The sequence below is a fragment of the Dendrobium catenatum genome, unplaced genomic scaffold (assembly GCF_001605985.2).
Source record: "Dendrobium catenatum unplaced genomic scaffold, ASM160598v2 fragScaff_scaffold_1232, whole genome shotgun sequence".
In the NCBI taxonomy this organism is placed as follows: Eukaryota; Viridiplantae; Streptophyta; class Magnoliopsida; order Asparagales; family Orchidaceae; genus Dendrobium; species Dendrobium catenatum.
Window position 1 is genome coordinate 2130854 of NW_021319694.1, and position 24231 is coordinate 2155084.

General features: G+C 36.8%; 1 protein-coding gene across 4 annotated transcripts in view; it reads right to left on the minus strand.

The window, feature by feature from the left end:
- Positions 1 to 18363: 18363 nt before the first annotated feature.
- The window catches only part of LOC110097130 (protein Iojap-related, mitochondrial), a 39609-nt gene continuing 33741 nt past the window's right edge, over positions 18364 to 24231 (minus strand). For 2 of the 4 annotated variants that reach the window (XM_028699299.1, XM_020823372.2), the window contains one exon: positions 19436 to 19871. In XM_028699299.1, the coding sequence (XP_028555132.1) occupies positions 19789 to 19871 (83 nt within the window). In that variant the 3' untranslated portion in view covers positions 19436 to 19788. Of the gene's footprint in view, positions 18509 to 19435; positions 19872 to 21713; positions 21793 to 24231 lie in introns of those variants that run through there. The other 2 variants (XM_028699298.1, XM_020823375.2) reach the window with 2 other exon arrangements.

Sequence of the window (24231 nt, forward strand, 5' to 3'; positions counted from 1 at the left end):
TTAATGTATTTCGTCCTTGCATCAATCAATTATACATCCAACTATATTGAGTTCTGATATCCATAATATGACCTACATATAATTTAGATATATTAGATAATGTTGTAACATTTTTTGGAACTAATATATCAACATTCGTCTGAGATCTCGGTATGGACATCTCTCTAATCAACAAGCATAATTAGAGATCATAATTTTATATGCATATCACTAGTTAATTCCCACAGATTATGTATATCATGCTTTGTTGCTCATTGTTTTGTAGGGTAGACGTTATAGAAGAAAGGCATGAAACAACAACAACAACAACAACAAGCCTTTGTCCCACTACGTGGGGTTAGCTACATGAATCCTTTTCTCCATTGTGTCTGGTTAAAAGTCAAATTCTCTTCTAAATCTAATAAAGAGATATCTTTTCTAATATTTTCTAACAAAGTATTTTTAGGTCTACCTCTACCTTTCTTAAAATAAGCCAAATCTAATACCTCAACTTTCTTAACCGGCTCATTAGAAGGCCTCCGTTTAATGTGACCAAACAATCTAAGGTGACTCTCTCTAATCTTATCTTCCACTACAGCTACTCCAACATTTTCATGTATATGCTCATTTCTTTTATAACAAATGCGCAAGAAAGAAAGTTACCTGCACAGCAAGCGAGCTCCCCTTAAAATGTCGTAAAAACTGTTCCAACAAGCGAAGTTGAAGAAGTTACCAGCACATAGCAAACGATTCATAATATGAAAGTTAGCTCATCAAAGTAGCAAACTCAAATAACGCAAAAGAGAGAAAGTAACCTGAACACAGTCGAAGGACCAAGGATCGGAGTGTTCGGTCGAAGGAGCAAGGTTCGGTGGAAGGAGCGAATGATCGGAGCGAAGGCGCAAAGTCTAACAGCAAATTGAAGGAACTAAGGAGCGAAGTCGAACACCGTCGAAGGTGTCAAATGCAAGGAGAGAAGTCGAACGCCGACCAAGGAGCACGGTTGAACAGCTACAGTAGTTGAATGTAAGGAGCGAAGTCGAACACCGACCAAGGAGCGAAGTCGAACACCGTCGGAGGATTCAAACTGCGATGAAGCAGCAAAGGCGTCGGATCAATCGGAGTGAAGTCAAATAGCCAGCGAACAGTGGCCAAGGGGTCAGAGCGAAGTCGAACACCTGTCGTCGTCGGAGTGAAGTTGAAATGGCAGTCGTCAGGGCGAAGTCAAACAGCGGCAAAGGGGCTGGAGCGAAAACAAAGAAATGAGAAATGAGAAGGCAGCCCTAGGGCTCACCCGATATATGATATTTACCGGTGGATTTATAGTGGAGTATCCGACGGTATTTTTACCGGCGTTTAATCCATCGGTTGTTTTTTATCGTGTTTAAGTTGAGCCGACGCAATAACCGCCGGTCCGCCCGCCGGTACTTACCGGTGGATCCTACACCGGTTAATTTATAAAACAGGCACATGACCCTTCAATTATCTGCCGGTAACTTTGCGGCTGTTAGGCCGTCGAAACGTCCATCGTAAAACTTCCATCGCACAAGTTTGGCCAGTAACATCATCACCATTTCCATCGATCATAATTCTGACGGAAAAATCCGACGGTAATTAGACATTTTCTTGTATTGCAAGTACACTTATAGTTCAAGTTATAAAGTCTAGAGTAGTATCAATCCAATGAGAAACCGAACTATCTATATGAAATTCAAAGTTTATTCTACTAACCTTATTAAAAAGTGTTATTAAAAATCCTTTTGCAGTTTGCTCAAATTAAATGTTCAGTAAATGAAAACGTTTTGAGCCTATGATGGTGATGAAAGACATGTTTATCAAATTTTGACTCTCCTTATGTATGATTTGAATCTAAGTATATGGAATATTAGATCTCTATTGAGCTTGTAAGTATTTAAAGTAAAGTTTTCATTCCACTACAGCTCTTACATCTCCTTATAATCCAAAACCCTAACCATCATATATCCAGTCATTATATTGATTTATTTTAATATGACTTTAAAGAACTCTCCACAACGGCTCATTCCTCTGCACATTCTTGGCTCTAACAATTTGAGTTCCCCCTATGCTCATTGTCATTTATACTATTGATCGAAAGAGTTTTTCATTTTACTAGTTTTAATTGGTCGTTCTTCAGGGCTTGAGACCTTATAGCCTTTGGTTTGTGCTCTGATGTTTTCTCCATGGCGGCTGGTCCTTCATTCGTTGTTCCCTCCCCTTAGGGTGCCCCTCAATCATGCTCTATGGGGGTAAATAAAAGGTTTTTTGGTGTAGCTGGCAGTGAATCTAATTCTAAATCTCTTTTTTTTTTATGTCCTTGCAAGTGATCCTTCTTTGAAAGAATTTGATTTCTCTTTTTATAAGTCTTCCATTAAAGGTGTTCATTGTTTTTTTTTTATTTTGGAGGAAGACATTGTGAAACTTGCCTCTCCTTATCAGTTCATGTTGGTTGGAAAGTTTTCTCTACATTGCCCTAACCTAGATTTTATTAGATCATTTTTTTAGTAATCTCAATCTTTCCACGGTGTTTTTTATTGGAATGTTGGATGCAAGGCATGTGGCAAATCAACTTTCTAATGACTTGGACTATAGTAAGAGTTTTTCTAGATGATCTTATTACATAAATAATTATCAAATGAGATTATTGAAGTGGACACCTTATTTTAATATTAAAGAGGAGTCTCCAATAGTTCCTATATGGCTTTCTTCTCCAAATTTGAGGTTTCATTTCTTTAACTCTATTGTTTTATATGCCTTGGGTTCCATATTTGGTAGTCCTGTACAAACGGACCAAGCTACTGCTTCAAGATCAAGACCCTCAGTTGCCGTAATTCTGTTACAGATGGATATTACCAAAAAGCATACTAGCGAGGTTTGGCTAGGATTAGAAGTTTATGGTTACATTCAAAAGTTCAAATTTGAAAATCTACATAATTTTTTTCTCTCATAGAAAAGTACATGGCCACTCATTTAATGATTTTTTTGTGGTTCTTCCTAACATCAAAATAGAAATTATGGATGGAAAATTTTGGGACCTTCCTAATAAGAAGGATTCTAATGTTAATGAGCATCACATGCCTTTACAAATGAACAAGGTGTCTACAACATATCGGGACAACATTGCAACCATACCTTTGGATAAACTACTTGTGATTAGGAAGCAAATATTGATAATCCTCCTTCAAGGGAACCTCAGATCTTGTATCAAAAGTTGGCTCGATGTTTCATAATAATGAAGGTGATTTTACTATTTTTATTAGTTTTCTTGAGGAGGAAGAGGTTTAGATTGAAAATAAAAAAAATGAGCTACACAATGAAGGAGATAATGCTGCATTGATTCAAAATTAATATACTTTAAATCATACTAATGCAATTTGAGAATGTGAATGGTGGTGTGGATGAACACATGGAGGAAGGAGAATTTATTCCTAACAAGTCACTAATAGGAATATCTGAAGGTATAAAAGATATTTCTATGTTGTCCACTCCTTTGAAACAAAATTTCAATAATAATGATGATGATTTTACCAAAATTGGAAAGACGAAAGCTAAATATAATAAGCTATAGGATAGTCAAACTTTCAGAGTTACTCGAGCTTCCAAAACCTCCACTTACAATGGTTAAAGCCCTCATTTGGAACATTAGGGGTATAAGTAATTCCCCTTTTAGTGATAGGGTGAAGAATTTATGCAAAATTCATAATATTAAAGTTTTGTTTATCCTTTAATTTCTTCTTTGAAGTTGGATATGTTTTGTATTAATTTGGGTTTTGATCAGCCTTTTAGTAACTTCTCTAATAAAATTGGGGTTTTTTGGAAATATTGGGTTACTATAAGAATTAATATGCTTCTTTTATTTATGCTTCCTACTCTAGAATTGATAGGAGAATTTTGTCGACTAAAATTAATGATTTCTCTTCTAATATTTTGGAACCTTGGATGGTTGGTGGTTATTTTAACACTATTACTAATGCTAATGAGTGGGTTGGTGGGAAACCTCCCAACTTTCAAGCTATGGAAGACTTTAATGATATGATCCTAAACTCTAATTTATATGATATTGGATTTTTTTTTTTTTGCATTGCAATTACGTGGAATCAAGATACCATATGGCAACATTTATATCATTTTACTATTAATAATTTTTGGATCTCTAAGCTCCATAATACTCATTATGAGATTTTATCTAGAACTTTATTTGATCACTCTCCACTTCTTTTGAACATTACTATGCAGTATAATAGTAATCATTCCTCTTTTAGATTTCAAAACATGTGGCTTCTACATGACTCTTTTCTTAGCATTGTTGAGAGCAATTGGCAAGCCCCTTTATTTCCTACTGATAATTATGTTGGCATGACTAGACTTTGGTTTATGATTAAGAGGCTTAAGAAGAAATGGAATTGGTGGAATAAATGTATTTTCAAGAATTTATTTTCTAATATTGTGCATGCTGAAAATCAAGTTTTTTTGGCTAATTGAAATTATATGAATGATCCTTCTGTGGAAAACCTTTCCTTTTAAAATGAGGCCAAAGATACCTTATTCAAACTTCAAGAATAAGAGAAAGTTTTTTGGAAACAAAAAGCATCTTCTAAATTTCTAGTTAAGGGGATATAAACAACAAATTTTTTTCATAATATTGCTAATCATAAGAAAGTTGTTAGTTATATTCATAAAATTACTAATCCTAATGGTTTTCATATTGAGTCTCCTGATTTGATTTAAGAGTCGGGCATTGATTACTTTAAGAATGTATTTAATAAAAACTTCACCCTGTTCTTGAATTTCAATTTCTCTTTTATTCTCTCTCTTATTTCAAGAGAGGACAACATTATGCATACCAAAATTTCTTCTGTTGAGGAAATTTGGTTAATCATTAAGAAGATGAATACTGATTCTGTTGCTGACCTGGATGAATTTACTACTAAGTTTTTTTAAGAAAATTGGGCAAATTATTAAAGAAGACTTAATTAATGTTGTTGTTGACTTCTTTAAGGCCAACCCATACCCTAAAATTTTCACTTCTACTTCTATTGCTTTAGTTCCCAAAAGTGATATCACTAATTTTTGGGTTGACTTTTGTCCTATTAGTCTCTGTTCTTTTTTCAATAAGCTTAATGTGAAGTTTCTCATGGCTAGATTATCTTTTATTCTTACTAAAATTATTTCTTTAGAGTAAACAAATTTTGTTAAAGGCCATTCTATATTTGATTATGTGTTATTGGATCAGGAACTTGTGCATGATTTGGAGGCTAAAATAGCTGGTGGTAATGTTATATTCAAAATTGATATTACCAAAGCCTGTGATAATCTCAATTAGGTATTTCATTATAATATGATTAATTTATTTGGTTTTGGTAATGGTTTTATTAGGATTATTAAGAATAGTATCGAGCATTGTTACTTTTCAATTATCATCAATAGCAAGAGTCATGGTTTTTTTAATTCTATGCATGGGCTTGGGAAAGGGGATCTCTTATCGCTTGCTTTGTTCATTTTGGTTGTGGAGTTTCTTTCTAGAGGTCTTAATGACCTTTTTAGGAAACGTCCCACATTGAAGTACCAGACTATTTGTGGGTTTCCTATGTCTTATTTAAGTTTTGCTGACGATTTTATTATTTTTATAAATGGCTCCAGAAAAATGCTTAATATCCTTTTTAAACTTCTTGGTCAATTTCAAGAAGCTAGTGGGTTAATCTTTAATTCTCATAAAAGTTACTTTATCATTGCTAAGTTTATCTCCAATTAGAGAATTAACTCTATCCATAATAATTATGTTTTTTTTTTTCAAACAAGAACCTTCCTCTTAAATATTTAGGAACACCTCTTTTTAAGGGTAAAAAAATATCTCATTTATTTGGGGATATTTTTTTCAAATATTTACAAAAAACTTTCTAATTGGGCCTTTAATTTTCTTTATTTTGGGAGTAGATTAGTGTTAATTAAGAGTGTCATTTGCTCTATTCCTATTTATCTATTCCATAGTTTACATCCGACTGTGAATGTTTATAGTAGGCTTGAAAGAATTTTCAACAAATTTCTTTGGGAAGTTAAAGAGGGAAAATCTGCTATTTTATGGGCTTCTTGGAACAATTGTTCTGGTACTAAAGAGGAAGGTAAGCTTGGTTTTAAGAACTTGGGTGACATGTCTCTTAGTTTTTCTTATAAACTTTGGCTTAATTTAAGGTCAAAAAAATAATAAAAAAACCTATGGGCTAATTTTATGGTTTTTAAATATTGTGCTAGCAAACAACCTCTTATCTATTTTTTCAAAATAGATGACTCGTTTAATTCGAAAAGGCTATGCTCTATTAAATGGGAGGTTGAGCGATTCATTCAATGGGGATTGGGGCTTGGTGACATTTTTTCTTAGCAAGATAATTGGTTACATTATTCCTCTATTGAAATTTTGCTTAATACCCATTCTACTAGTGCTTGTAAAGTTTCGCATTTAATTCATAATGGGACTTGGAATGTGGACTATCTTAGTGAGTTGGTGCCTAATTTTATCATAATCTCATTTTGAAAGTTCATCTTCAAACTTGATTACAACGAATGTATTTTATTTAATAAGTCGAATGATGGGTGCTTGGTTTCCAAAGAAATGTGGCATTCTATCATAAATGTTCAGCCCAAATCTCATCTTTTTCATCAATATGGAAAAAAAGGTATTTTGAATTCCTATTCTAATCTTATTTGGAGAATTTTGAAGAACTAAATTCTTGTGGATACCATTTTGATTAAAATGGGTTTTATATAGTTTCCAAGTGCCAATGTTGTCATCATATTGAAACTTTGAACTATGTTTTTGTTAATGGGCCCATTGCTTTAAAAGTGTGGTTATTTTTTTTATAATGTTTTCTCAAAAAAATTGAGTAAGGATTGTAACTGCATTTAGGGTGTCATGCAAGATTGGTTAGTTCCTTCTAAGGGTCACATTTGTAATATTTTACTTGTTATTATTTGTTGGTTTCTTTGGAAAAGTAGAAACAAGTCAAAACATGATAACTTTCCTATAAATGCCATCAGCATTATTGTCAAAATTAAAGAAAAAGTGAGATAATTATACTTGGCTAATTTGATCAGTTGTAGTGAATTTAGTGGCTTTTTTTCACATTGTTGATATTTTTGGTATTAATACCTCTGCTACCCGCAACACTCTCAAAATCATTACTGTTAAATGAATCAAACCCGTTCAAGGTTGCTATAAACTTAATACAGATGGTTCTTTTAAAAGCCCTAAGATGAGTGTGGTGGACTTATTCGTGATAATAATGGTAATATCATTATGGCTTTTGCGGATCCCTCTGAGGTCCATAATGCCATTCCGGCAAAGCTTCATGCTTTAAAATATGGTTTATAACCATATATTTTTAGGGATTACTAAAGTTTTAATTGAAGTTAATGCTCTGCTTGTGATTCTTTATATTATTAATAAAATTAATTCCAATCCCTCTTATTTCTATATCATCAGAAAAATTAAGATGTGATTGTCACTCATCAATTCTTTTAATACTCACATTTTTAGGGAAGATAATTCAGTTGTAGATTTATTTGCTAATTTGGGTTGCAATTTGATGGATTTTGTGGAATTTTCTGGATCTTCTCTTCCTTCCAAACTTTTGGGTTTGTCTAGGCTTGACTATTTGGGCCTTCCTTATGTTAGAATTAATTAAATTTTGGCTGTCAGTTTTTACCTGTTATATTTTCCAAGGGATATTGCCTTCATTGATTTCTTTATGGCTGTTACCATATTCTATGTCATGATGGGTTGTTTTCCCTTCCGGTGTATTGGTTATCTGACGATTTTATCTTGCGTTCTCTATTGTGGGTGGTCTTTCTGCAACTATTTTCTTTGCTTTGTTTTAATGCCCTTTTTGAATGTGGGGACTTTCAAGCATTTGTTTCATGTGCTGGTTCGGTACTGGATTGGTTTCGATCAGCATGTGAACACTACACACCTGAGCCAATTTCTCGTGGACACTTCATCATCTAAATATTTATGTTGGATTTTTTATTTTTTTTGGGCTTTTCGGGATTTGCTACAGCTTTATGAGTTATCTAGGAAGGCTGAAAATATCTATTTTGCTGACTGTTGTTATTTCCCTTTTCGGATCATTATTTTTTGTTGTTGTTTTTCTTGTTGCTATTTTTCTTTGTTTTCTGTAAGATGTTCGTGGACCTTCCACTTAGTTGGGTTGATTGTTATGTCTGGGCTGCCATCGTGTTAATGGGTTTTTTGAGCTATTTGTGTAATTTTCTTGGGGGGCTGCTGCATTTCTGGAATGGCATGTTAGTTCTGGATGGTGGCAGAATAATGCTATATTGTGATCATGATAGGTTGTTTATATCTGATATTGTTTACTGATATTTTCTGGGCAGATCTTGGACCTGTTGCATTTTGTTTCATGTGTTATACCCGAGTGGTTTTTATAGATTTTATCTTACTGCCTATTGTAACGTCTTGCCTTTTATGTTTAAGTTTAGGCATGTCATTAAATTTTGCATTTACACGTGAAGCATGGCTCAATCTTTATCTAAGTTATCCAAGTTCAATCTCATTATACTTTAGTTTCCCTCACTTTATTATGTTATTTCTATGTATTGTTATATAATATTTTATTTTGTAGTCTATACTTTTTGCAGGTATATTGGCATCTAGTTTTTGCTCGCAAGAGTACCATTTTATGTTGGAAGACTGTGCTTAATGCTATAATCAAGATCGCCCTTTTTCGGGTGCTGACTACTTAGTAGCCCTAGAATGTTATTAGATTATTTTGTAAATCTTAGTATATGGGACCATTAGATCTTAAGTTTTGATTTTTTTTTTGTAGCTCTGCCAAGCATTATCGAGCCGAAGGTTCCCTTTAAGGTCCTTGTAACATATTTTTATATTAATGCGTAGGTCCCTTCGTGGGTCCCTAATGTGATATAGAGCTTTGATGGAGTAGAAGAATAATTAGAAGTTTTAAAATATAATTTTTCCATAATATATGTATATGGTGGTTAGGGTTGTGATATATTAAGGAGAGTAAAATTATAGTTGTGGGGGTAATCCTAGCTAAAACTTTAATGAGCATGAAAGAGATGAGGAGTACTTATGCTTTATTTCATAATAACATTAGGAAGAAAAACACTCTTATGAAAATATTCATTTATAAATGTCATAAGTTTAGAAATTTTATAATTATTGAAATTATCTTTTTTAATTGTAGTTTTCTTTTTATTTTAATTTACACAACCTCTTTTGAATCTTCTAGCTTGATGTTACGGAACCAACCAAACCGGCCCAGGAGGGGCCGGTCTAGTTCTACAAGAGGCGGGCTAAGCCGCCTCCTTGATGTGTTTCGCCCAGCTTGTGGGCCCCCCTTGAGGCGGCAATAGGATAGAGGGGAAGGAATTTTGAAATTAGTTTATAATATGGAAGTGGATTTAATTAATTAAAAGATTTGATATCTTTTGTATTAATTAAATAAATTAGGAAGCTTTTAAGGAGGTGGATTTAATTAATTAAAATATTTTATATCTTTTGTATTAATTAAATAATATCTTATATTAGGAAGTTTTTAAGGAGGTGGAGTTTTAAGGTGGAGAGGGCTATTTATAAAGGGCATGAATGGGCTTAGATTTGAGTTTCTCTTGGAGTCTTTTGAGGTTTGAGGTCTCTAGACATTGCGTCTAGAGATTGGGAGAGAATGATCCTTCTCTCAAATAGAGGATCACTTGTATCTTGTTTTGTGTTAGTTTTGTTTTATTTCCGTTATTGCAATCCACTGTTTTGGGGCTGATTTCGCCCAGATTTTGCTTTATTCCCGTTGTTTTCTTCCAATTAGTGGTAGGTGTTCTTGCGAACTCAAGTATTCCTTAGGGTTACTTGCAAACTCAAGTATTTCCTATAAAATTGGTATCATAGCAAGTCTTGGGACTTGTGGAGGGTTGTTTTCGGCAAATTCCAGCAGCAATTTTTTGCCCAGAAAAGGAGGAAGTTGCTGTTTTTTTACTCCAAAATCCATATTTTGTGAATCTACAAACTTCGGATTGTAATGGTGGCCAAGAAAGTTGATGCTTTGGAGGAGAGGCTCGAAGTAGAGATGAATCACATCAAAGAAACCGTGGATAAAAGAATTTCTTCCATGAAGGGGCAGGTGGCTGATCTCAGGGATATGATGAAAAGAATGCTGGAGCTTCAAGCACAAACGGCGGCATCCGAAGCGAAGGGCCAAGAAGCGAAGAACACCAATTATGAAATCCGTGAGGAAGAAGAGGTGGAAATCGTAGAAGGGGGAAGAAGAAGACCCTATTTGGAGCCTTTCTGTAGGGAGGAAAGAGGAGATCGACATGGGGAAAGGTATGGCTATGGGGGTGCGGAGCAAAGAGGGGCTGATTGGGAACGCCATAAGGGGTTTTACGGCCATCGAGGTGCTGATTTTGAAGGGAGAAGAAGGGATATCGAAGGGGGATTGGGTTATGGCAGAGCACGGGAGGATCAGGAGACGTGGGGGGGGACCGAGCACTTGGGAGAAGGGAAATTATGGAGGCGTACGGGGAAATAGCGGCGACCAGAAAGTAAGGAAACTAAAAATGACCATTTTTGAAGGGGATGATGCATAAGGATGGATCTACAAAGTAGAGAGGTATTTCGTCGTCAATGGTTTGACGGAGGAGGAGAAATCCACAGGATTATGTCTAGAAGGGAAGGCACTCTCTTAGTACCAGTGGAGAGATCAGAGGAGGCCCATCCAAAACTAGGGAGAATTTAAGGACTGCTTGATCGAATGCTTCCAAATTGATCGGGATGAGACTTCTATGAGCAGTTCTTTGCTTTGGTGCAGGAGGAATCAATAGCAGACTACCGGGAGAGGTTCAAGCACTTGGCCAATAGAGTACTGGAGGGCAACTTCATAAAAGGCCTGAAGGCGGAGATCGGAGCGGCAATGAAGGTCCTGATGCCACGGGACTTGGGGGAGGCCATAAAGCTTGCACATCTGGTGGAAAATAAGAAAAATCTTTAAAAGGGAGCGAGGAGCAACAACTTAGGAGGCACTTACAGGTGGACGACCACTCACCTAACACCTAAGGGGCCGGTCGCAGGAGGGATTAGAGAAGCTCTGAAGGAGAAGACAGTGGGAGGAGGGAGTGGAGGAAATTTCAAGAAGCTGACAGAAAAAGAGATGCATGAGAAGAGGGCCAAGAGGTTGTGCTTCAGGTGCGATGAAAAGTATACATCAGGGCATCGGGCACGGACCAAACTCTTCAGGTTCTCACCGTCTGTAATGATGAGGAAACTGAGGAGGGAGGTGAGGAGACAGAGGAGGAGATGGAGGAAAATCTGCATTTAAATCTGGCCTAGGTCTCCCTGAACTCAGTGGTAGGATTCACTACAAATCATACCATGAAAGTGAAGGGGGAGATAGAGGACAGGAATGTGGTGGTACTAATTGATAGTTGGGCCACTCATAATTTCATTTCCACTCAAGTTGTCGACCAACTGGGGGTGAAATTGATAGATATTGGTTATTACGGGGTGATGATGGGCACAGGGAAGGTGGAAAAAGGCCAGGGGATTTGCAGAGCGCTACTGACTATCCATGGAATTCAGGTAAGGGAAGATTTTCTTCAACTAGAGCTTGGGAGTACAAATGTCATCTTGAGGATGAAATGGCTGCAGACTTTGGGATACACCAAAGTAAACTGGGGAACACTCACGATGGAGTTGATAGTATGTGGAAGGAAAATGATGATTAAGGGAGATGCGGGGTTATCGAAATCCATGGTTTCTCTTAAAACTATGGTGAGGGATATATAGTTGGCAGGCGGAGGATACTTGGTGGAGCTGCATAGTTTGGAGGGAGCTAGGCTAGAAGAGGGAGACAAAATACACCCTCTATACAGCCACTAATTCAATAGTTCCAAGAGGTGTTTCAACCACCTCAGGGATTGCCACCACATAGGGAGCAGGAGCATGCCATCATTCTGAGGGAGGAGTGTCACCCATCAGTGTACGACCTTATCGCTACCCTCAGTTTCAAAAAGATGAAATTAAAAAATTGATTAGAGAGATGCTGGAGGCAAACATCATCAGACCACGCGTCAGTCCTTTCTCTAGTCCAGTGCCATTTGTGAAGAAAAAAGATGGTAGCTGGCAATTCTGTGTGGACTACATGGCACTCAACAAGGAAACTATACCTGATAAGTTTCCTATCCCCCTTATTGATGAGTTGTTGGATGAATTGAGTGGAACGGTGATCTTCAGCAAGATAGATTTGAATCAGGATACCATCAGATTCGGATGAAGAAGAAGGATGTGCCTAAAACTGCTTTTCAAACACATGAGGGACACTATGAGTTCCTGGTGATGCCTTTTGGCCTCACCAATGCTCAAGCCACTTTTCAAGCACTTATGAATAAGGTTTTCAAACCTTATCTATGATGCTTTGTATTGGTATTCTTCGATGACATTCTAGTCTACAACAGGACAGAAGAAGAATATTGGGAGAATCTAAAAAAGGTGTTAGAAGTACTACAGAAGCACCAGTGAGGGTCAACTTGAAGAAGTGTTACTTTGCAAAGGCCAGTATAGAGTACTTGGGCCATGTTGTATCAAAAGGAGTGGCAACAGATCAGTCTAAAATTGAGGTTATATTAAAGTGGCTCGTATTAAAAAATCTGAGGGAGGTGAGGGGATTTCTAGGACTAATAAGGTACTACAGAAGGTTTGTCAAGGAATACAGCACCATAGCATGGCCACTCACTGAGCAGTTGAAGAAAGATGGGTTCTTATGAGGGGAGGCGGCCACATCAGCATTCGAGAGCTTGAAGAAGGCTATGACTACGGTGCTAGTCCTAGCCTTGCCATATTTCACTCAGATCTTCATAGTGAGACAGATGCGTCTGGACACGAGCTGGGTCCAGTACTTACGCATAGTCGTAGGCCCATTGCCTATTTCAGCCAGGTGTTAACAGCTCGAGCCAGGCTGAAGTTTTTTTATGAGAGAGAGTTAATGGCCATTATTTTGGCTATCCATAAGTGGCGGCCCTACCTACTTAGGAGGCATTTCATTGTCAGGACTGATCAACAAAGCTTGAAATACCTACTGGAATAATAGATGGTGATAGAGGATCATTAGAGGTGGTTATCTAAGTTGTTGGGGTATGATTTTGAGATTCAGTATAGACCAGGAGTGGAGAACAAGGTGGCAGATGCCTTGTCTAGATGTATGGGGGAGCTGCAGACGGTGTCACTCTCTATTCCTTTGATGCTTGATTGGGAGGACAATAAAGAAGAAAGTGCTAGGGATGAGGATTTGGGGAAGATCAGGGCAGACTTACTGAAAGTAGGAGATAGCCACCCAGGGTACTTATTGGAGGGGGACAGACTACTATATTAGGGGAGGTTCGTGATTCCTCAAACCTCGATCCACATCCCAAACTTACTCCAGGAGTTTCATGGAAGCTCTATTGGGGGCCATTCAGGCATGCAGAAGTCATACATGAGGCTAGCTTTGGAATTTTATTGGAAGGGGATGCATAAAGATGTAGAGGAGATGGTAGTCAGATGTGAGATCTGTCAACGGAACAAATACATGGCTATATCACCAAGAGGATTACTACAGCCTTTGGCACTACCGGGACGAGTATGGGAGGAGATATCCATGGACTTCATTGATGGGTTGTCCCATTCAGAAGGATTCACGATGATTTTAGTGGTGGTGGACGGGTTGAGCAAGTATGCACATTTCATTCCCCTTCGGCAGCCCTACACCATAGTGACATTGGCTTCCACTTTCATCATAGAAGTGGTTAGGCTATATGGAGTACCATAGGCGATAGTATCAGATAGAGATAAGGTGTTCCTCAGCCATTTTTGGAAGGAGTTGTTCAGGTTACAGCGGGCAATTCTGAAGAGGAGCACAGCTTACCACCCACAGACGGATGGCCAAATGGAGGTAGTCAACAGGGGCTTGGAGACTTACCTAAGATGCTTTGTGTCGGAAACACCCAAGCTATGGGCTAGGTGGCTATCATGGGCTGAGTACTGGTACAACACCTCTTTTCATTATGTTTCTCAGATGATCCCATTCAAGGTGTTGTATGGAATGGATCCACCCCACTTGGTGCACTTTGGGAGTAGCAATACTCTAGTTTCTTCAGTAGAGGAATACATGGAGGAGAGGGATAGAGTGTTAGAAGAGTTGAAGAGACATTTGTTGAGGGCTCAATAGATTATGAAGAAACAGGCTGACGGACATAGAAAGGACATCCAATTTGAACCGGGGGAGAGGGTGTTCTTGAAGCTACGATCGTATAAACAGAAGACAATCACCAACAGGAGGAATGAGAAGCTTGCTCCAAGGTATTTTGGGCCATATGAAGTGCTGGAGAAAATTGGAGCAGTAGCATATCGACTAAACCTACCATCAACAGCGACTATACATCCGGTCTTTCATGTATCGTTGTTGAGAAAATCCATTGGTGACTATACTGCCAATTCTGAGCTACCGATGACACTTACTAAGGATTTCGAGGTGGTTATTGAACCCTTAGAGCTGATGGGGATTCGCCAGAAAGAAGATAGAACTAAGGAAGTGTTGATCTAGTGGAAGAACCTTCCTGACTATGAGGCCACGTGGGAACCATACGAGAGGATGAAACATCAGTAAGGTGGTTCTTTGGGAGCGAGGTAATGTTACGGAACAAACCAAACTGGCCCAAGAGGGGCCTGTCCAATTCTATAAGAGGCGGGCTAAGCCGCCTCCTTGATGTGTTTCTTCCCAGCTTGTGGGCCCCCCTTGAGGCAGCAATAGGATAGAGGGAAAGGAATTTTGAAATTATTTTATATTAGGGAAGTGGATTTAATTAATTAAAAGATTTGATATCTTTTCTATTAATTAAATAAATTAGGAAGTTTTAAGGAGGTGGATTTAATTAATTAAAAGTTTTAATATCATTTGTATTAATTAAATAATATCTTATATTAAGAAGTTTTTAAGGAGTTGGAGAGGGCAATTTAAAGGGCATGAAGGGGCTGAGGTAGGTATGCTTAGATTTGAGTTTCTCTTGGAGTCTTTTGAGGTTTGAGGGCTCTAGACCTTATTTCTAGAGATTGGGATCCTCCTCTCAAATAGAGGATCACTTGTATCTTGCTTTGTATTAGTTTTGTTTTATTTCCCTTGTTGCAATCCACTGCTTTGGGGTAGATTTGCCCAGATTTTGCTTTATTCCCGCTATTTTTCTTCCTGTTAGTGGTAGGTGTGCTTGTGAACTCAATTATTCCCTTAGGGTTCCTTGCGAACTCAAGTATTTCCTATCACTAAATAAATAGAGTAATTTCATTAAGTAGTACAAAAGTGAAATCATGAATTTTTAAATTTCTTATGGGATTTATACTCTTCTTATCACTTCATTACTTGACATGACACATGCACTTACAAAGAATAGGATTTACAACTTAGTAAATTAAACAATATTTATATGACTATTTAGTGTGTTTAAATAAGAAAATTTTTTCATCATGTTAGGCTTTTGACTTAATAATTGGTGCCTCTACAACTGATGGTCTCAATGACTTCCCTAGAGATGATATATCTAATACCTCATATCTCTCCTTAAAAATTTCATGGCCTTCACGAACAATATGAATAACATCTCTATCAACTTCCCCTATGTCATGCTCAAGTAATGAGTACTCCAATAAACTATCAATTAACAACTCATTCATAAAATCATTAACATGATCATCTACCAAGTCCACTCTATAACAATCCTCATTATGATGTTTAGGAAACTTTATAGACTATGAAAATTTAAGGTCACCTCTTGGTCCATAACCCTCAAGGCTAACTCCCCCTTCTATATATCAATCATTATTCTACCTATGGTTAGGAAAGGTCAATCCTAAGTAATTGTTGTCTCCCTATCTTCCCCTATATCTAAGATAATAAAATAAACAAAGAAGATAAACTTATCCACTTTTACAAGCGCATGCTCTATCACACCTTTGGAAGTAAATAAACAATCCACTAACTGAAGGGTAACAATGTTGGGTGGAACTTCACCTAGCTCAAGTCTCTTAAATATATAATGGGGCATTAGATTAATGTTATTTCCTAAGTCACATAGTGCCCTCCCACAAAATTTAACCCATATAGCCATAGGAATCATAAAACTACCATGGTCCTTAAGGATTCGAGAGAGTTTCTACCGAGAAGTGCACTTCATTCCCTAGCAAGGGAAAGAATCTTAAAGTCTTCTAGTTTCCTTCTCTTGATTAAGATTTATTTCATGAACTCAACATAAACAGGCATATGCTTCATCAAAGGGTTTGGAAATCAAAGAACCTCCATAACCAACATTTATGATGGACTTGAGGGATCCTACAAGTCCATTGTAGTAAGTTTGAGTAATCAGTCAATCAGGCAAAGCATGATGTGGGAACTTTCTAAGTAATTTTGTAAATCTCTCCCAAGATTCATAAATTGATTTGATGTCAATTCTAAGCTTTTCTATTTTATATGGAGGGAAGTGCTTAGCTAGGAACTTGTGAGCTAAATCATTCCATGTGATAATTTAGCCTAGGGTTACGAAGTTCAACCACTTTTTTGCCTTATCTCTTATGGAGAACATAAAAAGTTTAAGTCTAAAGGCATAATTATAGACTTTGTTATACCTAAGTGTTGCACATATCTCTAAGACACTAGTAATATATAAGTTTGAATCCTCAACAAGAGTTCCTCCAAACTATGGGTTTTGTACCTTTAATCAAGTATAGGATTAAGCTTAAAGTTTTTAGCTTGGATATTAGGTCAACTAAAGCACAAGAAATATGAGTTCTTTCTCCGTCCTCTCTTCTGGAGTGAGATTGGAAAGATGATTAAACTATTCACTATAAGACCTACTATACTGTTGATACTGAGAAGCACAAGCCGAACTCTTTACATGAACATTCATTGCCTATTTTCCCTTATCAACTGTAGACACCGACTAAGACTTCTTTCCTAAGACCTTCTGGGGTTTTAACTTTTTTACTTCTACCGAAGTCTGGTCTTTAAGAATAGACAATTGAGAAGCTTCCTCTTGGAGATTAGAGGCTTTAATTAGCAACATCTCAAATGTATTTATGCTAAACCTCATGTATATTTTTAAGGAGGGTCTTTATAACATGTTGCTCATGTAATTAGGGTTCACACTTCATGCTTAAGTTCCTCCAACGTAGAATATAATTTACAATATTTTTTCAGGTTTCTATTTCTCAATCTCCATATCACTAACCCTAATATATTAATGAGATCTGAAAAATATTTTAAAAAATAGATGTTCTAGTTCTACAAAGGTATGAACTAACCCATTTGATAGTTAAACATCCAAATCAAATGCCACTCCATACAAGCCGCTCATAAATTGCATGAATAAGAATGCATCGCTACCACCTATATTACAACAATTGGCTCTGAAGTGCACTAAATATTGTTTAGGATTTCCTGTGCCATCAATTTTTTTTAGTATTGGCAGCATTAACCCTTTAGGATAAAGCTCAAAGTAATATTCCTCTAGGTATGACCTACCCCTTTTAATAGACGAAGTGTCCTATAGTTGTGCTAGAGCCTATTTTACTTGCTACTTTGCCATCTATTTGATATTTATAGGTTAAAATGATTCTCTTCCAACTTGATTTTTTTATTCTTATTTTCTTTAATCACTTTTTTTATTTATTACAATGTTAAACAAACACTACTGGAAGTGATTCTATCTGAGCTTTAGTGGAAGGAGTTTCTTTACTTTATAGGACAACCATGGAGACCATTAACTCTTCCATCTTTTTATCTATTTTAGAAACTTACTCATCATTCTAGCTTATTTGATCCAATAGATGTTGGATAATGTTTGGTGAATCACCCTCATCAACTTTAGTGTCTAAAGGTTTTGTTTTACCTTTAAGAGTATATTCTCAGGTATCTACCATACAAAAATGTTAGTTGACATTTCCTCATCCTAAAATTTTATGGTTTCCATTTTAATGGTCTCTTCTTCATTTATTTTACTTATAACTTCCTTTAATTCATTCATCATTTCTTCTATTGATCTCCCTAACACGTTGTGCCTGTCGAGCGGGTTATACACTTACTAGTGAATTTATTATAGGATTAGGGTGGCTGAAATAAAAGATAAGTTGCCAGGAATTAGAGTCAATCCGGGGAGTTAATACCTATCTAAAAAAATAACTATTAAATTATTATTACAATTTATATATTTTTAAAGTTATCATGAGTATTATAATTGTACTCTTACAATATTAGAAAACAATTTTATTACAGACACAATGTTCTAAAAATCTGAATTAAAAAAAAAAATTTTTTTTGATTCCAACAAAAACTAAACTTCCTAAATTTTGACAGCAATAGTTGCTTCCAAACCAGAATATAATTTCAAAAACCAAATTCTCGCTTCGTCATGGTGGTTGGCTGCTTGAAACTCGCTTTCCCCTTTAGCTCTGCTCGACTTCTATCTACTTCTGATTTGCAGATCAGTGATCAAAGAATAAGGGATCTAATAAATCCAAAAGAATATCTAAGCTAACATACTGCAAAAATGATTTAGAAATCAATACAGGTAAATTAAATTATTCTTTAATTTAAAAAATACTAATATAAACAAAAGTATGCCAAAAGCTTACCCAGCTGGATATCCTGACTAGTGATTGGGATAAAACAGATCATTTCAATATTTACTATTTATTTCATAAGCACAAAATCCATGATAGCTCAAAAGTAGATATCTTGTGAGGACCAATATTTTTAAGTAACACGAATTCATCAGAAGGAAAAAATATTCTCGATGACCTACAATTTTGCCAATTTCTGCCACAATTTAAAAAATAAATATTTCAATTTCAGAAAAAAAAAAGGGAAAAAAGCATTAAAATTGAACAGAATCTGTCATTTTAGCCACTTTGTAGATTGATTCTGAAATAGCCTAGTCAGATGCATTTCAGATGAAACATACATCTTGATGCAGGGAGAGATAGAGAGAGACTATTGCGGACATCAGTAATGATTCTGTGAGGTGACATAGGGATTTATGTGATTTTTATAAGAACTTATCATCTTATAAATATAATTAGCATATAACCATTTTTTTAAATAATAGCCGACAGTTAGTTCTGATTAAATTGGGCTGATACACCCTAATACCTAAAATACACTCATATTTAACTATTAAAGTTAACTTTAACGGTTAATTTTGTCTTTGAAATTTCTATTAAAGTTAACTTTAACGGTTAATTTTGTCTTTGAAATCAAATTGAGACATTTTTTAATAGTTGGATAACTAAATTAGGTCATTATAAGTGTGAGACTAAATTGGACTTTTACTAATAGGTGGGTGACTATTTTAAGTTATATATATATATATATATACACCACACACAAACACACATGGCTCACTCTAACAAAATACTAATATAACAGCTCTAACATTAATCCTATTGACCATAACATGATCAACTCTTACATGAAGTACTAACTCAAATAATTCCTTACAATTACAAATTAACTATTACTCCCTATGACCTATGACCTATTATCCATTCTCACTCTTTTTCCTCATAAAATGATACGTTATTGAAGGATTAGCCCATCAACCTATGCAACTATATAAATAGCCTGCATAAAAACTTTAAGTTGCAAGTTCAAATCATTACATTAGCACAGTAAGGCATTGACCAGAACTTTATGAACAGCAATAGCGATCATTCCTACAGATAGTAAGCTTGCGATATCCACATACAGAAAATCATCCGATCACTAAACAACTTTTGCTTGTTTCTTCTTTGAATTGTTTATAGGACGAACCTTCACAAAGGCTTTTTCTAAATCCTGCAGAGGGGAATAAAAAATGTCGTGAGACCTAGAGGGTTGAAAATTCAATTTTACATAGAAATCTTAGCAGTTGTAAGCTTACAATGCACCATGCAGTTCGGAATAGTGGCTATTCTTATCGCATAACTTTGATAAGAACGAAAATATCTTCACAAAACTTCATTAAAAAAATGCTACTTCTAATTAATTAGATGAAAGGTCCCGCTTGCGTTATCAGGAGTACCCAGATTTCAACTTTTGAATTTAATTGCTCTCCATTTTCTAAGACTATAAGGTTGAGCAACTAACCCTAAACCCTAACATTAAACTTCTAGAGCCAATAAATACATCGGCAGATCTTGCAAATGGAGCATGCTTCCCTTAATGAATTCCCAGAAAGTAGAGCCGAGTCAAGAAGAACAGAAATAAGCATGTAATTGCTACCTATCTCCTCGATGTTTTTTTATTTAAAAAAAATTTCCAAATAAAAATGACATGATAAAAGCATTTAAATTTAATCATTTTTTTATTGATTTACAAAAAGGCTAGATACTGAATTAGCAAAAAAGTCCAAAATCTTTTCATTCATCATCATCAACAGCAGCACCATCCCAAAATATCAAGGACCAACTTTATTTATCATTCTTTACCACTAGCTCTTTTCGGGTAGATCTTAAAAAAAAAAAAAAAAAACTTTATAAGTCAAAAATTAAAGTTATTGAAGATTATAATAACAAACTGGCTTAAGAAAATATAATTATGTTTGGATCAAAGAATCAATTAGTTTTATGGCAGCTAGATCTATAAAGGAAGTTTTGTACTAAGGTAATTAATGAAGAATAAAAAGCAAATAAAATGACCTTCTTATGGGTGTTATTAATCTTCCGAAATTGAATAGAAAATAAAGATTCCCTCTGGTAAATGAAAATTCGTAAGACCAACTAAAAATAAGTGGCGTAAGGCCAATGAATGTGATTGTGATAATAAAAATCCTATATAATATGGGTTATGTTACACTCGCCAAATAAATCCACACTTAAAAAAGGTTTTTCTTATTTCTTATGCCCAAATTTTATATGAGCCAATAAAAAAGAGTGAATTTTAGATCCACATCCATTTTAGATGCAACAATCAATAAAATATTATTTTAATTGTGGATTTATGTAGGGACTAAAGCATTACTCATATAATAAACAAGGATATTAAGCATATCCTATGCATAAAATGGACTTCAATAATTATATGTTATCATTATTGCTCGTAAATATGTTAAAATTGTATATAATGCGATGTATTCAAAATTTAATAGCAATGAAATGAAACGCTCCTAAAGGAAGCTTTTGAAAACATGGCACAAATAGGTAAATTAAGGAATGGAAGTTTCAGTAATTAAGATGTGCTCTAAATAATTACAAGTTTTGCAGAATTATAAATTAGCCTGAAAGTAATTGCCACTAATTGTCATATGTTATGCGGATGTATTTTCCAATAGACAATCAAGTACAATAAATGTGAACAGTATTAGCTTTCCATAGAAACAAAAAGGCAACTTAAATAAGAGGAAAGGTGTTCAGCTTCATTAGTTTCCACAGTCCAACTATCCGGGGACAGATTTAAAATTTCTCATTTTCCACCAATTCCACTTGTATGCATGCATGATATATTAAATCTGTTGTGTGGATCTTTTTGCACAACTTTTATCCATGTTACTTTAATCAACCTTTTCCAATCTTTCTTTCGAGAACTAAATAATTTATAAAACTCAAGTTGTACTAAACTTATGATCCAATAATAGCAAAGTGATAGGAAATACTTGAGTTCGCAAGTAACCTAAGGTAATACTTGAGTTCGCAAGCAAACCTAGTCGAAATTAGCCCAAAACCAGTGAGAAAATTTCTGTCCCAGCAGGAAAACAGCGACCTTGCAGCAGGTATTGCACCTGAACAGTGGAAAACATGGAAAGAAAACAAACTTTTCACTAGAAGATGCAAGAAAACAAAGAAAGATACAATGATCTTCGATTCTCGAGGAAGAACAACTCTCCACAAGTCTCTAGCAAACCCTAGAGCCCAAGCACACGATGAGATCTCAAACTTTCCTTCAAATTCAAGATGAGATCCCAATTACCTCCTGCGCTCCTAATTAACAACAAAGGACAATTACAAACTTCCTAAAACAGCCCCCCACATTCAAATTTTCCCTCCTAAGTTGAATTAAACCAAGCATGGCCCACCCAGGGCTCCCCCCCCCCCCCCCCCCCCCCTCTTCTTTTTTTCCCCCCCCCCCGGGGCCCCCCCCCCCTCCTCCTCTATCTGTTATCTGCCGCCCCTGTGGGGCCCAGCCACACTTGGGCCGGCAGCACAGCAATACTCCCCTCCCAATGACTCGCCTTGTCCTCAAGGTGGAAGGAAGGAAATTGATCCATCATTCTGTCCATTGGTTTCCACGTAGCGTCAAAATTAGGGAGGCCTCTCCATTTAATCAGCACTTCTTTGTTGCCTTTTTGTCTGATTGGACTCCTGCTAGCTCTAGTGGTTCTAAAACCACCTCTAAGTCCTCCGTCATGGTATCTGGTAGTTCTTCACTTGTTGCATGTTCCCCTATGGCCTTTCTCAGCTGAGACACATGGAACACTGGATGTATAGTGGCTGATGGGGGTAACTTCAATCAGTACGCCACCGCTCCAATCCTGTTCAACACTTCATAGGGGCCAAAGTACCTGAGTGTCAGTTTCTGATTCCTTCTTCTAGCCACTGTCTTCTGCCTGTAGGGTCGTAGTTTCAGGATCACCTTCTCCCACACTTCAAACTACATGTCTCTCCTGTGTGAATCCGCCTGCTTCTTCATGATCTGTTGGGTCCTCATCAGATGTTTCTTCAATTCTTCCAGCACCTTGTCTCTTTCTTCCAGGTATTGCTTAACTGAAGACACTAGTGCACTACCTCTCCCAAAGTACACTAGGTGTAGAGGGTCCCTTCCATACATCACTTTGAATGGGGTCATCTGGGAGGCGGAATGGTACGAGGTATTATACCAATATTAAGCCCAAGTCATCCACTTTGCCCACATCCGCGGGTTTTCCGACACAACACCTCAAATAGGTCTCCAAACTTCGGTTCACCACCTCCGTCTGCCCGTCTGTCTATGGATGGTAGGTGGTGCTTCTCTTTAGAATGTGCCTTGCAATCGGAACAGCTCCCTCCAAAACTGACTAAGGAACATCTTGTATCGATCCATCACTATCGATTCAGGAATCCCATGCAGTCTAACAACCTCCTTGATAAACGCTGCTGCCACTGACACTGCGGTGTAGAGATGTCGCAAGAGGATGAAGTGTGCATACTTACTAAGTCTGTCCACCACCACCATGATGACAGTGCATCCTTCTGATCGTGATAATCCGTTGATGAAGTCCATTGCCACTTCCTCCCAAACTTTGTTTGGAAGTGTCAATGGTTGTAGTAATCCTCCTGGAGTCATGGCCATGTATTTGTTTCTCTGGCATACTTCACTTCACACCTTGACACTAGCTCCTCCACATCTTTATGCATCCCCTTCCAATAGAGCTTCGCTGCTAGCCTCCTGTATATCTTCTGAACTCCTAAATGGCCTCCAACTGCGCTGCCGTGGAACTCCTACAACAAGTGGGGAATATGTATGGAGGTTCGTGGCATCACAAACCTCCCTTAATACAATAGTCTCTCCCACTCAATGCAGTAACCAGGATGGCTACTCTTGTCTTTCCTCAAATCCTCCCTGATCTTTCCCAATTCTTCATCTAACATGATTTCTTCCTTGATGGCTCCCCAGTCAACCATCAAGTGTACAGACAGAGCTAACTCCTGAAGCTCCCCCACACATCTGGATAGAGCGTCAACTACTTTATTTTCCAATCCTGGCCTGCACTGGATCTCGAAATCGTAGCCCAAAAGTTTGGATAGCCACCGCTGATGCTCCTCAGTCACTATCCTTTACTCCAAGAGGTACGTTAAGCTCCTCTGATCAATTCGGACAATGAAGTGTCGACCCAAAAGATAGGGGCGCCACTTCTGAATGGACAAGACAATCGCCATCAGCTCCCTCTCGTACACTGACTTCAGTCTTGCCCTAATTGATAACACTTGACTGAAGTATGCCACAGGCCTGTGGTTCTGCATCAACACTGCTCCCAACCCATATCCTGATGCATCGGACTCTACAATAAAGGCCTGGCTGAAATCTGGAAGAGCTAGAACAGGAACAGTGGTCATGACTTTCTTCAACCTCTCGAAGGCCTGGGTCGCTGCATCTCCCCAAGAAAAGTTGTCTTTCTTTAGCTGCTCAGTCAAAGGCCATGTAATGATATCATACCCCTTCACGAACTTCCTGTAATAGCCAG